This window comes from Scomber scombrus, chromosome 6 (genome assembly GCF_963691925.1).
Source record: "Scomber scombrus chromosome 6, fScoSco1.1, whole genome shotgun sequence".
Lineage (NCBI taxonomy): Eukaryota > Metazoa > Chordata > Actinopteri > Scombriformes > Scombridae > Scomber > Scomber scombrus.
Window position 1 is genome coordinate 21,835,836 of NC_084975.1, and position 17,620 is coordinate 21,853,455.

The 17,620-nt window shown below is 37.7% G+C and overlaps 2 protein-coding genes across 3 annotated transcripts in view; both read right to left on the bottom strand.

Moving 5' to 3' along the window:
- Positions 1–81: 81 nt before the first annotated feature.
- Positions 82–3,625, bottom strand: tnnt2d (troponin T2d, cardiac). Its single transcript, XM_062420146.1, has 9 exons — positions 3,603–3,625; positions 3,454–3,511; positions 3,248–3,364; positions 3,090–3,167; positions 2,889–2,999; positions 1,768–1,880; positions 1,576–1,666; positions 1,108–1,145; positions 82–278 (listed from the first exon to the last, which is right to left on the bottom strand). The coding sequence occupies exons 2-9, from the start codon at positions 3,505–3,507 to the stop codon at positions 233–235; spliced, it is 648 nt and encodes a 215-aa protein (XP_062276130.1). The 5' UTR covers positions 3,508–3,511; positions 3,603–3,625; the 3' UTR covers positions 82–232.
- A 3,782-nt stretch (positions 3,626–7,407) lies between these two features.
- Positions 7,408–17,620, bottom strand: part of LOC133982218 (caldesmon-like) — a 31,094-nt gene continuing 20,881 nt past the window's right edge. For both annotated transcript variants that reach the window (XM_062421176.1, XM_062421175.1), the window contains exons 7-16: positions 17,306–17,379; positions 16,447–16,699; positions 16,154–16,279; positions 14,740–14,783; positions 14,533–14,608; positions 14,306–14,440; positions 14,096–14,218; positions 11,570–11,641; positions 9,700–9,736; positions 7,408–7,540 (exon numbers count right to left, since the gene is read on the bottom strand). In XM_062421176.1, the coding sequence (XP_062277160.1) occupies positions 7,524–7,540; positions 9,700–9,736; positions 11,570–11,641; positions 14,096–14,218; positions 14,306–14,440; positions 14,533–14,608; positions 14,740–14,783; positions 16,154–16,279; positions 16,447–16,699; positions 17,306–17,379 (957 nt within the window). In that variant the 3' untranslated portion in view covers positions 7,408–7,523. The remainder of the gene's footprint in view (positions 7,541–9,699; positions 9,737–11,569; positions 11,642–14,095; positions 14,219–14,305; positions 14,441–14,532; positions 14,609–14,739; positions 14,784–16,153; positions 16,280–16,446; positions 16,700–17,305; positions 17,380–17,620) is intronic.

Genomic DNA, 17,620 nt, shown 5'->3' on the forward strand with positions numbered 1-17,620 from the left:
ATCATTTTCGCTGCTTAACATTTTGTTTAGAAGTTCTGCATGTTGGACATAATTACAGAAACAATCAATCTTTGTAGTTTACAGAGAGGCACTAGAGTTGGATGCAATGGCTTATTTATTGTCTTGATATATGGATAATTCACATGTAACCCAATACAACAGAACAATGAATACACACACATCTGCCAATCTCTGGTGTCATGGTCTGCCACATCCCTGTCCGTTAGCTTCTTTACCTCAGCCTGGCAGACATCTTGCCCTTGCCACGTCCTTTGGCGCTGAAAGAGTGCATAAAAAAAGGTTAACGTAACCACAAGCCGCAGTGGATTGGTGCAGTCAGTTGGTTCAGGACAAGTGGAGGTCATGTGAATGCAGCATTTAGCAAATCAATTCATAGGTTGCATTTTTGGGGAGTGTGGTGTACTGATAGTGAAAACAAATCTCAACCCTACTGTACTTAGTATTTTCATCACTAAAGACAAAATAATGCATAAATTATATAATCTGTTGTGTTTTAAGTGCTCAGACTGCAAAAATAATTCACTTTTGGCATTATGATGCCACACAGTATAACATTTGAGCATATTCTTCGTCTCTTATTCTCTGACTTTTTGCTCCAATTGTGACACAAAAATAAGTTTGGCTCAATTTAAATAGTAAGTGTTGGACTTGCTAATGATATAACCAAAAAAAGGAAAGTTTCTCTCCTTTATAGACTTGCAAGAATCCTGTTTATGATCACAGATAAATAATTATGCAGCTCCTCTGGGACATTTGTTTAGTGCTTACACTGTAATTTCAAATCATATCACGCCTTGTGTTGCAATTAGTTTTGTTTCAGCCCGCCCCTCCTTTAAAATGCATGAAATTACCATGCAGAGTTGGCTCCATGCAACATAAATTACAAGTTAACAGGAACATTTGCATGCAGTGGTAACGATGGGTGGAAAATGATTAGCTAATCTGCAATTTGAGTATTTATATGTTAAATTCATTCAGAATTCGTCTTTTTAGTTCAGTGAAGATTTGGAGAAGAGACAAGATCAGCATCGATTCTCAATAGTAATCAAAACTGCATCCACATATTTGAGGGCTACTTGTACTTACTTCTGGTGATCCTGGACTCGGGCAAGAAGCTGGTTAATCTGAAAATATACATACATTTTACTAAGTATTTAAAAATCACAGATAGGATATCTGAAGTCCCGAAGAGGAAACAACAGGATCGTAGAACTGGAAAACCTATTGACTTAACATGTTAAACTTGTCACTTGCCATTAAGCCAAGAATACCAACCTAGACTGACCTTATATAATATGACACATTTAACCCAATAGGAACTACTGTACATGTTGAAGAGCCCTAATTACAGCGGAAACTGTATCAGTATATAAGGGTCTGAACTAGAGAGCAGAAACATGAAAGACTGCCACATACTGAGATCATTTTTACAATCATTAATATAGCTGGGAGAACATCAGAAGCTGTCTCTAAGTTTCTTCCATGTTTTTCTGATTATCTGATTTCCATCATGATCGAAGGAGATTTTCTTCTTGTTATTGTTGGAAGACTTACATCGTACTTTTGCCTTTTGAGTTTTTCACCGAGGTCAAACTTCTCAGCTTCCAGCCCCATCAGCCACTGCCACAGCTCGGAGGCCTTCTCCCTAAACACAAACAATCAGCATATTTGAATCTAATGCCATGACTGGACATTTACTTCATTTATCTTAGGGTTGAAACAGACATGAGTACAGCTCAGTCATACTTGAGTTTGTCATCACTCATATGATCAACATTGAGAGCCTTCCTGCGGTCGGCCAGGATCTTCTTCTTCTTCTCTCTCTCAGTTTGTTTCTTGGCTCCTCTTCTGCTCTCACTCTGTGTTACAAAATGAAAAAGAATAGGTCAAAACCTAGTGAGTGACTGGACTGGGAATTGTCAATGTGCAAAATTGTGGTCAATTTGTTATAGGGACAGTCAGTGTTAAGAGTTGATAATGTGAATTCCTGGATATAAAATGTTCATCTGCAATTTTCAGTGTTTGTCCCAGTGATATTTGTTGTTAAAATGTACTGAAGCAGCATATCACATGACATGGTTCAGCTACATTTGAGTCATAAAAGCAGCTGCACTCATATCTTGGGATGTTTAATTTGAAAGTTATTTTAAATTAAACATGCAGAAAAGATCAATGCATCAAGGTGAAGGAAACAATTAATAAAGTAGATGTTTTGTTATTTTCCAGTGTAAATAAAGTACCAGTCAAACGTCTGGACCATTCACTTGAATAAGACAGTTAATGAAAAGTGTGTCCAAATGTTTTGACTAGCACTGTATATATACATATAGTGTAGATATAGTTGATGTGTTCACAGTGTATATACAGTAAGGATATTATGTTGTGGGAACATTAATTGTATTTTGTTGGGTAATTTAATCTGCAAAGTAAATAGTACCTTAAAGTAAATGTAAAGGAGATGTAAAAAGTACATTTGCCTTGTTTAGCCTATTTTTAAGTACATTTTTACATCATTACTTATCATCCTTATGTATGTTTTGTGCTCAAAATGTTTGTTGGAAAGACGAGAATGTCAAAGTAACTGACAGTAATGCTGCTATGGGAAAATCACGGAGGATATTACATGTAAATTCGACCCTGTTTTGCTTTTTTAAGGCAATTTGCAAAGATAGTCACCACTCTAGAGCGGTGAGGTTAGTTTGCATTCTGAAATGGAGACAGTCATACTGGCCTTTTTGGTGACGGTTTGTATCTACATGTGTAGTTTTCAGCACAAGTAAAAAATATTCAAGAAAACACATCTACTTTTTTTGATTTCTGATTTTTTTTTTATATTTCACACTAGAGGCAATAAGGAGCTGAATGACCTTCTGCCCAGCACTGTACTGCTGGGTCATGTTTGAAAGGGCCCTCTTCTTCTTGGCGTCATCGTCAAGCTTCTTACGCTGCTCCTCCAACTCCTTACGCTCCTTTTCCTCCTGTATCAGTACAGCACAGGTGCATCAATTAAAGGAGGAACTGTTGGTAATAATATTCTGTACATTTAAGGATATAAACTGAGACCATACCGCAAGTCTGGCCTGCCTCTCCTTCTCTCTCTCTGCTCTGACCCTTTGCTGCTCTGCTCTCTCAGCACGACGTTTATCCTAAAAACCCACAAACACAAACAATTAAATTGTTTTAACCAACAGAGGCTCCCAGATTCTTCATTAATGAAAACACTCACAATTCTGTTAACGAGGGCGATGAGATCCTCTTCCTCTTTCTTCCTCTGTACGAAGTGAGCCTCGATCAGTGACTGCAGCTCAGCAAGATCTTTCTCCTGACGCTTCCTGTGGATGTCCTGCCATCAGGAAAACCAATCAGCGTCACATATTAATAAAAACTGTGTCTGCTACTGTAGAGCAGGATCTATTAATAAGTTCAACTCACATCAAAATCCACTTTGTCGCCATCAGGGATCTTTGGTGCCGAAATATTTGTCATGAATCTGTGGAAGTGAACAGTTTATTTTTGTAAAATCTGCACTGAGTGGTGTTTTAATGGCTTAACTAAAAAAAGAGATTAAAAGAACAACTTACTTTGGCTTCGGCTTTGACTCATCTGTGACGAGAAAGAGAAAATTGTAAGAAATATAAATGATTTGACGTGAGGAAAAAGGTAATGTTCATAAAAGGTTATATGAAAAAAAAGGTAAAGAAATAAAGTTTTTTTTAAATCTAAAATAAAGAATAGTTTTCTCGCTTGTTGCTCCATATGATCAGTAACATAAATAATTATTAAAGCATTTAGAAATTAGAATATAGATGCATATATATAATATAAGATGCATAGAAACACGTGCAGGTGCAACTTTCTCACCTTCCCCCTCTCTTCACAGGAACAGCAGTATTGATGGAAGAAATAAGAACAAACAATCTTACAAACAAAATTAACATGAAATCAATTAATCATATTATTAAAACAATTAAATGATGATGACATACCGATCCTCCATGACATCTTCTGTGTCAGACATTTTGTTATGGATGAGCCCTGCAAAATGGATCCCTATTAGTCTATTTTTAGACTGACAAATATTTCTGATCATTAAACAGAGAATGTGATGGCAACCGTTCAGAAATATACAATGAGTGTAAGTAGTGACACAAGTATTTTTGGTCACTGTGGCAGAGGTTGTAATGTCACTCTGGAAAACAGTTAAAGCATTTACTTAGCAGTTAATATTAGCAGGTAAATGTACTGAGGAGCCTGTTTTGGTCCAGGTGCTGCTGCAGATACATTTTTTTAATAAATTAATATAATTTTTGAAACTGCAATCTGAAATGTTACTGTAAAATAAAATATAAGAACAATAAGTATAAATCTCCATCTGAAATGTGGTAAAATACTATTAAAAAATAGCATACAATGGAAATCTTCCAATAAAGTATAACCTTGAATTTGTACTTATAGTTTTTGATTAATCTACTTACAACCTTCACAAATGTATCTATTAATAGCTGTGAAGAGCCATTAATGAAAAGCAAGTAATCTTAACCTTTGGGTGAGTAGTTATGGATATAATTCAGTCACATTGGTTTAGAACAATAGAAAACTGTGTTCTAGTGAGAAAAGACTGACACCAAGGATGTGAACATATTTCTTTTACATGCTGAATGTGGCTTTAAAAATCTTAACACACAGTAAACACAATATAAAACATGATATTAACTCTTTTAATCTCCAACTCTGAATGATCACAAGTAAATGGAAAAGTGAGGAAGTATTTCTCAGACAGCAAATCATTTCAGGATTTATGACTAAACAAAGCTTTAATCGAAGGTAGCAGCACCAACATAAGAGAGTCCTTACCTGTAACTCAAACAGAGGGAGCTCAGAGACGGCTGACAGACTTCAGCTCCTTGAGGTTCACAAACAAGTTGAGCATCAAGGATACATAGTCCAGCCCTTATTACTCATGTGACTGCAGCGCCCTATGGCTGGTCAGCATGGAAGGGAGCCGGTCTATTGTTAGACAGAGCTGGACATCAGGGCTCTGTCTCAGACACACATACACTGCAGGTACAGTCATGTCCTGGTAAAATGTCATTTATCCATTCAAGCTTTCACCAGCCACTCAGATTTCAACACTTCATAAATTATGAAGTGGTTAGTAGGAATAACATCTCCTCATAGTTACTGAAATCAAAACACACAAAACTAAAACAACAGTTTTTTTTCCTTTTTTTCTTTATTGCTGAAGCAAGTACAAACAATAACTTCAAACATTCAAATAAAGTAATTCCACCACGATGTTACTAAAAGACTCATAGTCTTTTTTTGGCAGGATTGACCTCATGTGCATTACTGAATGTTTATTACAGGCATGCAGCTGTGAAAATAGGTGCATGTAAACTGACGATAGACAAGAACTCAGACTGTTACCTGCTTGCATTTGGTCACTAAATAGTTGCCACAATGGATAATCTCATACATATGCATAGATGTTGTCTGTGCTTATATTACATAATAATGTGATTTAAAAAGAATTGCCAGTCAAAAAGGCAACAAACCCAGATGTTGTTGACAGAAACATTGAACTGCGTGCACACTGTGGTTCTTTGGCTGCAGTCTTGGGCAGAATGTGTTGTTGATATTATTTTCTGGTGTACCACTTTCTGATAAGGCACTCTTTATAAGGGGTTTATAGAGTACATAACTGATGGTGTTCGTTTCTAAAAAGCCATCAAATCTGCAGTGATCGATGCTAATAAGTTATTAATAAAGGGGCTTTACAATAACACATCCAGCCTGCAGTTGTAAATTAAAAAGTTTTTAGGAAACTTAGTTTATTCCACGTGCCCTGCAAAGCTATCCCAGGAAAAAGCTAACACGGCATGGCACTTATTTATATTTTTCTTTTTGTCAACAAATCTCAGGTGAAGAGCCAAACCGCCGCTGTAATTACTCTTTGGAGCCATTTGTAAACAAGCAACAGTAAACAAACTCTTCAGGGATGAAGGTCCATGTTACCAAATGTAGCAATGTGACTAAAAGATGTATTTTTCATAGTTTTTGGACAACAACAGAGCTCCACAGCACAAAGAAATGCAATATATCAGACTTTAGATATACGCACAATACTTGTAAGTAGAATGAGTTCATTGCTGCTTCAGCTCTGCACATGAGATTTGTTGAATATAAGAAAAACAAAGATAATCACCAGCCTTATCCTTTAAAGGGAACATGTGGTAGAAAGAGAGATTTCCATTTTTTTTGGGGGGGGGGGGGGGGGATTATAAAGCAGGTTTACTGGCTATATATAAACCGTGAAAGTATCAAAACAGCCAGTATTCAGAAACTGAGCCTTTAAACACTGGACTTCAGTAATGTTGTGATGAATGATGTCACAACTATATGCTCACAGTTTGTCTTGGAGGGTCAGCCAATCTGAATAGAGGAGCAGACACAAAAAACCCCAGAAAGGCTGCATCCATGGCTCATACAGCTGTTACTAGGTGCTTTTTGATTATAAAACATGCAAATGAGAAGAAAATTAAAATATTAAACTTGGAAAGGGGTATAATATGACCTCTTTAAGCGTAGCAGTACTTTGAGTTAAATGGTAATGTCAGCAGGCTAACATGCTGATGTTTAGCAGGTATAACGTTCACCATCTTATCTTCAAAAGAAAAAGTTAGTGTCATGCTGTCACGACTCAGCAAACCCAAAGTTGTTCTTATTAATGGCTGAATTGTGAAGCATTAGTCAAACACTTATTAACTACTGATGAAATTGTTTATAAACCAGTGTTAAAGTGTGCCTTATCATAAAACGGTACCAGCTTAAGAAACAAATCAAATATGTACAGGCTAATCATCCAGCATCCAGCTCAATGGCAGTATACTTAAACAATTCAAAGGCTGTGAGAGGGACACTACATCGAGTCAAAACAGTGACTATCATCATAAAAAGCAGTGAGTGTGTATGACAGTAAAACACAAATGCATATGACTGCGTGTAAGCTATGTAACAATGTAACAAACATAAGACACATATTGGTGTGGTTTGAAAGCAATGTAACATTTAAGCATCCTTGCAGCACATCTGAAACTTGCTGTAGCTCCTATTTAAACTTTTGTGAATGAGGCACAGGTTTAAATGGATGATTATCACACAACCTATTTCATTATCCTTTAAGCATGTAATGTGAAAATGCCCTGAAAACCCACACTAGAACTAAAACATAATTAAGTAAAATCTGATGGAAACATTCTTTTTAATATTTCTGTGGAAAAGGAGGGCTGAGCTGAATTACAGGACAGTGCAAAAGTTACTAATAAAAATATAGCTGGAAGACTTTGATGCAGAAAACCTTTAATGTCACTCAACCTGGTCCTTCATCTTCTCTTCGTTCTGGTGGGAATTTCATGCAAAATACAGGTATGTCAGGGGGGAAATAGATGCACATACAGTAGCAGAGTCTTGTATTTGGTCAGGTTAAGCTTGGATGTCAATGGTTAGGGTCTCACGCCTGCTGAAAGAGAGATAGAGAGACACAGAAACATCTATATTAGATCTATTAGTTGATGCATCTGTCAATGTTGAATTTAGAATATTTTGACAATTAAAATTTTGTATATCAAAGTTTATTAGGTGTTGATTTAGATTAATCTCAAACCTTCTACATCCATTCTTCTGTGTATGTGCTGTGTGCGCATGTTTGCTGTGCTGTGTTTGTTTGTGCGTCTGTACATCAGTCCTCCTCTACTGACACATAACAGTCAAAAGTCATGACGCTTCTCTGTGTGATTGAAAGCTGTAACTTTGTCATTTGCCCTTCCCGTCATTCCTCTGTGTTCTATTTCTGATGAAGAACCGGGGAGGTTACAAACAAGGATCGCTATTTAGGGTTGAAGCTGACACTCGATAAACGCTTTTCCATTCCTTTTGTTCACACTCCGACTCAAGCTTTGCTGCGCTCGATGTCAGAAACAAATTTGACTTTTGAATGGAAAGGAGGGAGAACAGTTTTACTATGCCAACATCAGTGAATGTCAAAAGTCTTTAAGTTGTAATGTTGCACATTGCAGTGTCTTTACAGGCTGTAGTAGCACAGGGGAAGACTATCATTAGCATTGAGTGAATAAGCCCGGTGATGGAGCCCGATTTGCTGCTTAAACAGTTTAGTAATCCTCTCCAGCAGTCAGTTGTAATGTGAAAATCAAGCAGCTGCACTCTGGTATGCCTGTCAGCTCGCCGACACACTGCGAGGCATTGGACAGCCCAGGTGGCACCGGGTGAACCATGCAACGCAAAAACACGACAGCCATCCCGGGAGCCTGGAAGGTTCTTTATACTGGGATACAAGGTCAGGGTGAGGGTTTTTTTAAATATAGACCACAGTGCCACAGATCTGAGCCAGTGCCCAAACATTTCCAGCAATGGATTTGATTTACAGTCAGCAGCTACTCTGGCACAAAGGAAGGTTGGTGGGTTGCAGTGGTTATGAGTTCATAGGGGGCTATAAATCAATCATGGCTTTCACCCGTCACCCCGAAAATCGTCTGAAGGACAGAGACACCTTTCTTAAACTCTCTTTCCCCCAGGACGGATCAGGATAAACCTTGGCTTTACATGTAGCTTATTCACATTAACAGTTAGTGTAGGAAGAGGTATTCACATAATTTACTTACATAAAAGTGGAAATACCCCTATATATATCTTTTATTAGTGGTAATAGTTTATGGGGTCCATAAAAGAACATTGAAACTATCCATTAATAGCAGAGAGACTTTGCTTGTTAAATCATTCCTCCTGTTCATACTGACCACAAAAAGATCCTTTTCTAATGCACTTCCAATGTAAGTGATGGATAAAACTTTCCTTTTTGTTCTGTGCAAAAAATATATGTCCAATGTTTGTCTGAAACTTACACGAAGCGTCTACAGTCTGAGTTACACAAATCAAGTGAGCATCTTCCAAAGTCCTTTTTAGTATGAAATTCCCACTGCAGTACGGAAACACTGTTTGGGAAAACACAAAGAGAGAATTTTGTACTAAAATGATGAATTAACTTTGGCTGATACCTACTTGATTTTGTTAACTTAACTGCTGCTTAAATTATCTCCTGAACAACTCTGGAATATATATTTTCACGGAAAAAAGTATTTGGATTTTGTCCTCCATCATCGTCAGATATTATTAGGGGGGGTGGGGGGGTCTTAAATGGTCAGTTTGAACAGGAGGAAGGATTACAGCATTCAAAAGCTATTTCAATGTACTTAGTATGAGCATGTAGGTATTATTTTAAGACATAATTGAAGAAATTTGACCCTACAGTACCACAACCTTTAAGGTAAAGTATCATGAACAAAGTGTACTTAAAGTCTTAAATGTACTCATTATGCAGCAGAATTGCCCCTGTAGCTGTTATATGATCATATTTGATAATTAATTAATACAAAAATTAAATATTTTAAGTTTTGCTCTGAAAAAATTGAGTATTCATAATTGTACAATATTTGTTGGTATGTGTGGTCAGTCGGTAGTGTATTTGTTGAGTCTTGATGAAAAGTCAATAAGTAATAGCATAAGGTAGTTTTAAAGAACAAGTACCTTATAGGTTGTACTTAAGCACTGCAGTAAAAAAAAAACAAAAAAAAATCTATTTTTGCAGTCAATTAAGAAACTTACCATTAGTGACGAACTTGCTCTTGACTTCAACTGGCACCTGTAAACAGAAAGAAATGAAGGGAAAAGGAAGAAATAAAGGAAAGGAGAAAGAAAATTTCAACAAAAAGTTTAGCTTTCAACTTCAATCAGCTAACAGTTCTTTAAAATTGAATTTTGGTGTTTGGGCCCCAAGAAGAAAAGCTTCTGTTTTATTAAAAAGGTGGTGGGGATTCCTATGAATAAAAAAAGTTAGATGAAAAGGTTGATTTCATTGTTTTCATCTGTGGATTTATTAGACAGAGTTAGGAGTGAGAGGGGCGGATTTAGTTTGTCGTAGTTTGATGTGACAGATATATTCAGTATATAACATACTGTAAACAGCAAAATGCGAAAAAAGTGCTTGTACAGTTTTTCTACAACATTCCTACAAATATCAGATATTTTATATACTTATTTATACATACTACTATACTTTTGTTTGAGACTCAAACAGAAAAATGGAGTGAAATCATATATTATTTTCATACATTCCAAAACACATCAACCACAGCATTCAAACCACATGCCCATAATATCCTCTCTGTAATACAACTGCTATCTTGGCATTAAAAAAAGCTGTGCACAGTGCAGCCAAAGCGTCCTGCAACAACTTATAAATCACATTCGCCAATGACAAAAAGATAATCCTTGTTCCAAATAAACAACCATAAAAGACTAAATGAAACATCAAACCCAAAGAATACTATTTATGTCCTTGAAGCAAGCAAGCTAATGATAGCGTAATACAGTGTATATTTCAGTATGTGTGTGAGAGGGTGGGGGAGGGGGGATTAATACTTTCATATCAATCACAGCGTTCCCTTTCATCACATCAAAATCTGTTTTTCCATCTCAGTTCAGGCAACTCCGGCGGAGATTTGAAAGTCGAAAAACATCATACATTTAATTTCTGAATACAGACCTATAAGTTAGGGACTGTATGGAAATTATGTGGGTGGAGCCTGAATTGTTTATTGCCTTTATTTAAAAAAAGAAAGGTCCTGCCTAGTGTTATTTTTCTTTCTTGTGCCCCATTATTGAATGTTTACCGTTAATACACAGAAGTACATTGAGAATTTAGGCTGCTAATAGTCTTACGACCTGCCCTAATCCCAGACTCCCCTCCTAGCTCCAACTATTTCGGGTTATTTTGACAACAAACTAACAAACAAAACAGAGTTAAATGCATCATCTTAAAATGACATACTTGAAGCAAAAGTAAACAAAAACAAACTGTATGTCATGATGGAAAAAATATTTTCCCATGAGCACCAGTTGCCAAAATTATAACATTGGTGCCCTTTGCATGTTGCCAACTACACCTTTATGACCTATGGCTAGCAAAAATGTGTTGTTTAAAGTAACAAAAATACATTTTTTGAGAAATGAGAAAAAGTTAAAAGGATCTATATCCTTCCTTCAGCAAATAGATGCGTTTGTCACCTTTCCTGCCCTAGTAATCCCTGTACAGTCCCTTTCTGAAAGTCAAATTTACAGGTTTTGATTTAATTAAATGTTTACCTTTTGAATTGACTGAACTGAAAGAGCAAACGCACAGTGTAAACATCACAAACATCAATCAAACCATGCCTGGTGGAACGTGCAATGAGTGTTTCCACAGATCTACAAATTACCTCTTTCACCCATTGATTAGGTAGACTGAATGAAACAGACAAATAAACAGGACCACGTCACTAGAAAGCCTCAGAACATTAACATCACCCTTGTTGACAATAGATAACTGTGTGTGTGTGTGTGTGTGTGTGTGTGTGTGTGTGTGTGTGTGTGTGTGTGTGTGTGTGTGTGTGTGTGTGTGTGTGTGTGTGTGTGTGTGTGTGTGTGTGTGTGTTACCTTGGCAGGTGTAGAGCTCTTCTTGGTTTGCCACATGCCACGCTTGTTACCAACGTCACCTGGTTTCACATCCTGTGGAGCAACCATGACTATATTAGTCCTATGCTGTGGTGGAAGATGCATCCAGATCCTTTACCACTACAGTAATCTAAAAATAACTGTACAAGTAAAAGTCTTGCAATCTTTTTTTTTACTTTAGTAATAATACCATCAAGTGTTCTCAGCAAAACATACTTAAAGGTGCAGTGTAGGATTTAGAGTATTCATTTGGTTGCAATCTGCAACCTCACCACTAGAGGCCACTCATCCTACACACTGGTCCTTTAAGTATTAAAGGTAAAATGTCCCGTGTCCCTGTGAATTGTAAATGATTATATATAACATTATTAGATAGTTAATGTTTATGTATTAATGTGTAACCAGCATGCTCTTGTTACTGGTTTTTAACATCTACTAATAGGTACAGTCTCAAGATAAATCTGAACGGTGGTGAGATGATTGACCAGGTAGGACATTTTTTTGGGATTTCAAATATGAAATAAGATACAAAACTCAGATGCAAAAGTTAGAACATAAGAGATGTGCAGGCAGAGCCAAAAACAAAAGGGGTTAATCGTGTGGCTCCACTAGAGGGGCATCAAATTTCATCATCCCAACAACATAATATTTCAAGAGCAATGTATCTACTGTCAACATTAATGTGCTTATCTGTGCAAACCAGAATTTATTATACTATTCAATAAAGAAAGGTACTAAGAGTTTACAATGAGGGATATCTTAACATGTTATAATATACAGTATACAGCTTGGAATTTAATTCCAGATTCAAGGATCCCTATCAGAAATTTGACATAACTTTTTCTGTGAAATACTGAATGATTTTCCTTTCTGATTTTAAGTGACTTATGGAGTTTAGGGGGGAATCCCTGCTTGTTGGAACTGTAAACATCTCATCTGAAATGTGACAAGCTGCTTTTGGGAGGAAGCCACAAGCCCAAAAGATTTGGAAGCCCTGGTTTTATCTTTGATAATGCATTGTTTGTTTTATCAGCTTATCACATGTATTTTATAATGTAAAATATAAAAACTAGCAATAAATAGACTATATCTGTCAAATAAAAGTAGTCCAATATTTGCCTCTGAAATGTAGTGGAGTAAAAGTAGTAAGGAGCAGCAAATGGAAATACTCAAAGAAAGCAGGTCAAAATGATACAGCAATTAATTAAATGTACATAGTTAGTCACCATCAGTGGTCGTATGTAATTGAGATTTTACATACATATTTAATATATTTATAATTATACTGCTGATTTTCAACTGATTAGTGGTAGGTCTGGTGAAATGTATGTAACGTGGTACCTTCAACAGTTTGAGGAGCGGACAGCAGGAAAAGTTTGAGTGAGGAAAGCTGAGAAAAGGAGTGCAATCACAAAGGGAAAGAAAAGGAGAAAATAATTACAAGAAAAATACGTAAAACAGGAAAAAAAAGAAGCTCAGAGATACAAACACTCAAATGCTATACGACTTCTTTCCATCAGGGGGAAATGTTGTCACATGAGTAAAGCCGACAACCACTCCTCTGGCCAAGACGTTTGACACTAAATATATTTGGCTCATAAATTTCCTGATAGAACAATGTCACACGTCATTCAGCAGGCAACTGCATTTGGACATAGTGCAATGTCTCCAGAAGACCTGGAAGAATCAGCAGCTGCTGTCCTACTTTAAGATAGGGACACAGCATGCAACAAGTACCCAGTTACAAGTGACCTCACTGATCTAACAGTGACTGACATGATATCAAATGAACTAAATTCATAATTCAACATGTACTTACTTGTTTTTGTATTTACTGTGTTGTGAAGGAGGGCAAATAATGACTTTGTATGTGACATATTTAAAGGGACATTACCTTATACCCTTGCCTGAAGGAGACTTTAAAAATGGAGTCACAATGAGAATGAAATGTATAGTTTTGGCAAAGAGAAAACAATAAAAACAAGAGATTACTGTTTGAATGAACTGTGTGGTTCATGGGCTGTAATATAATATTGAAATACCTCTTGAGGTCAGAGTGAGTGATGTATAGACAGGCGTACAAACGTCTGTCCAAACAGTCACTATGGCATTCAGCCACCTGCCACTTAACTGCAGCTGGTTGGACTGTTTTAGACAACAATGTGGAGTACTATTCTACCTCTATGCAATGATTTCTCAAAGGTTTCTGCTTAAACAAAACATAAAAACTTTCACATCATGTATAGAGTAACACAAAGAGGGAGTTTTGGTAGCAGATGCTGTTAAATGAAACATCCATGTGGTGTCACTAGACTCCAGACAGCAACACTGTCCAGTCTTGGAGCCCTGATATAAATGCTGCAGCCAACAAAAGACTGGCACGCTGATGTGCAGAAGAGCTCATTAGCGTGTACAGAATATCGAGGGATTACTCTTGAAGTAACACTGGTGTCTAATTCACAATAGTGTGTATGGCGTATGTACAAGATGAGGATTTATCAGCCTTACTGCGGGCTTTGCTGTTGATGCTGCTGGTGCTGCTGGTGCCGGTGTTGTCTTCTCCGCCTCTGGAGGCTTTGCCATCCAACTGTTGACACGTCCAGCAACGCCTCCTTTGATACCGGCCAAGTCCTGGGAAAATAGACAGCTCAAATACTCAGTCACAAATCAGATAATGTGCCCATGCATCTCTCTTTATCTCTTTCTTCTGTCTCTCACCTTATTTGCAGGGGATGGACTTTCAGAGGAGCTGCCAACGTTGCCTTTCTCCCACATGCTCTTGATGCTGCGAGTGCCTCCTGTTGGAATATCTACCATGGGAGACTTGGGGGACTTGCCCACTTCTTTGTTTCCCTTTGGAAAAAGAGGACAGGTTTACCTACTTTTTAAGGGCAGAAACAGCTCTACATTGACTGAAGACTGTGAATTACACTGTTGAGTCTCACCTGGATGGCAGAAGTGTACTGTTCCATTCTGTTGCCTATCTTGGAGACAATTGGAGTATGTGACACTCTGGGTGTGCTGTTGCATGGATGATACAACACATCGGATATTAGTATAGCTCACCAGTATAGGACAGCCTGGTTTATTCATTTATTTACTTTTTTTTAACAGATCAAGCACTGGATTATAAAATACCTTTTGTTGCTCACCTTTTCTGAGCTGATTTGCTCAAGAATTCTGCTTTTTCCCCGATCTGTACACAAAACAGCATGGTTTAATTATTAACCCATCTGTCATTAACGTGCATAAATACATTCTGCCGTGGTTAAGCTGTCCTGACTCTCCTCTTGTCTCCCAGACGACCTCACTGAGAGGCAGTCCGGTCTGTCCCTGGGGAGGTCTCTCTGTTCCTGAATGCTGTGTTGGTTGGTGCCTGAGTGATTGAACTGGATAGTTTGGCTGTATGGAAGCCTGGATACACACACTCGCACACACACACACACACACACACACACACACACACACACACACACACACACACACACACACACACACACACACACACACACACACACACACACACACACACACGCAGACACATACACAGCTTGGCCTGAGCTCCGGGCTGAGAAATGCTGTGCAGAATGAATTATCCCTCCCATGTACACGCACAGAGTCACACAGGCACACAATTCTCAACATTCCTCCAAAAATACTCCAGCAAGAAAATTGCCCGGTCATGGTCTTGTTCCACTGAAGCCATATTTGAATACAGCACAGACGCCAGATTACATCGTTTTCCTTTTTTTTGGTCCTTGCCCACTAACAATATACAGTAAATATCAGAGGAATTAAAAACAGAAATATAAACGGAAATAGCAAAATAAATACATTTGGCCGCAAAACATATTTGACCATATAGGGAAGAATGTGTCACTTTTAGTGTCACACACTTATGTACAAACACAAAATAACAACCTTTGTAATGTGATCAAGTATAAAGACATGCTAGTAGCAATGTTTAATCAACTTTAAATTTAATTAATTTAATTGAACTGGGATTTACAAACATCTGGCCACACAGATGTTTGTAATGTAATAGAGACACAAACGTGTGTGGCTCTCATAAGCTGTATTGTAAATGGTTGTTTTTATGTTGTTGTTTTTTTTAAACTTGTGGTGGCTCATAGCATTGAAAAATTACATTTACAGGGACATCTTATAGAGACAAAGTGCAGATAATCCACCAAACACACTCAACAGTTTTTCTATGGAGTAATTTTAGTTAAAGTTGTTCCAAATAAAAACCGTTAAAAGAGAGGTCTGTGAATCAAAATCCAAAGTAACCAAGACGTTGTTTCTGGAAATGCACCTCTGCATTTTTAATTCTGTGAACACCTCATTGGAGTGAAAATGTCAAAGACAAATATCTCAATATCTTGACAAGTAAAGCCAAAGCTATTTGCAGAGCTAGATACAACTCCTTCTACTGTAACTGAAAACATATGTTTCAGTTACAGTAGTGTCATTCTGGTGAATTGTCATTTTAAGTTTTAAATTATGGTGAAATGAAGTTGTTCTCTGTTGTGCTGTGGACCCTCTGGAACAACTTTCAAACCTCACCTTAGAGGAGCCCTTGGGACTGACAGTGAAGCTAATTTTGACAGACTCGTCCTCCTTCTGCTTCTTCTTCTCTGCCGCCTCCGCCCTCCTCTTCTCTATCTCCTCCTTCATCCTCTTCCTCTCCTCCTGTTACAAAAAACACAACTTTCTGTCACACTTTTGTCATCAGGCACAAAAAATTGCTCTGGGATTGAGTCTTTCTCCCTTACCCATGATAAATGGCATAACTTACATCTCTCACTAAAAACAACTTTAACAATGTGGAATATGAATTTCTTAAAGTCCATCCTCACCTGTTCTTTGGCTTTCTTGTCCTCCAGCTCCTGTTTCTTCTGCTTCTCCTCCTCCTCTAGGATCTTCTTCCTCTCCTCTCTCTTCTTCTTCAGCTCCTCCAGCTCAGCCTCCGCACCCTGCTGCTTCTGCTTCATCTTTTCAAATTCTTCGCTTTCTGCATCGTTTCGCCGGCGTTTCAGCTCCAGCAACTTACGCTCAGCTTCCTGTCGCTCCACCTCTGCTTTAGAGAGGGAGGAGGAGGGAGCGCTGTCCCTGGTTCCAAACACACAGAATTACTCAATGCAACACACATGCACACAAACTCACATGCTCTTTAAATATGCTGAATGATTTGAATCTAAAAAAAGACTTAATCAATGAGAACACCCAGGCTGTATTTTTCTAGGAATCAAGTCATTAGTTTTGCAGGTATTTGGCCAAACATTGGATAAATAAAATTTGGACCTGATGATTGTATTAAATGAAATGTTTAGGGGATCACCAATTTATCCTGGAGGGACCTGAATGTATGTACCAAATTTAGCAGCAATCCATCCGTTCCATCACAAATTTAAATGTCATGGTGGTGCTAGGGGAAAAGTCAGGGGAGCCAAAGTCATTAGAGTTAATCCTCTGGGGACCATGACTGTCAGTACAAAATGTCATGACAATCCATCCAACAATTGTTGAGATATTTTAGTCAAAACCAAAGTCGTGGAATTACCATGTTGCCATCAACAGGGCTTAAAATTTGCAATTGAATCTGCCAAATCGGCCTCTTATCCAATGACATACAAGCACGTACAAAGATGAGTATTAGTGTTTAAAACTTTTAAATGTGCACTGTAATGCTGATTTGAGAGATTTGGCAAGCTTTACCTTGATGTCTTCTCTGTTTTCTTGAGTTTATTCTCAATGAGGGCTCCGTTCTGTTTGGTTTGGTTTGGTTCATTCTTGAAAAAAGGTGGAAAAAGTTAGACATCCAAAAACAGTTCCTAAACACATTTTGATATTGACTTTTATATTAACTAGGGGATGCACCGATATATCAGCCAAATATCGGTATCGACCGATAATCCCCTTGCTGACTAACATCAGCCTATTGGTGAATAAGGTACAATTTGCTGATGTCTGTGGCTGATGTCAGACTCAGACAGTAGCAACAGTAGCTATGGAGGTACAAACAAATTCTTA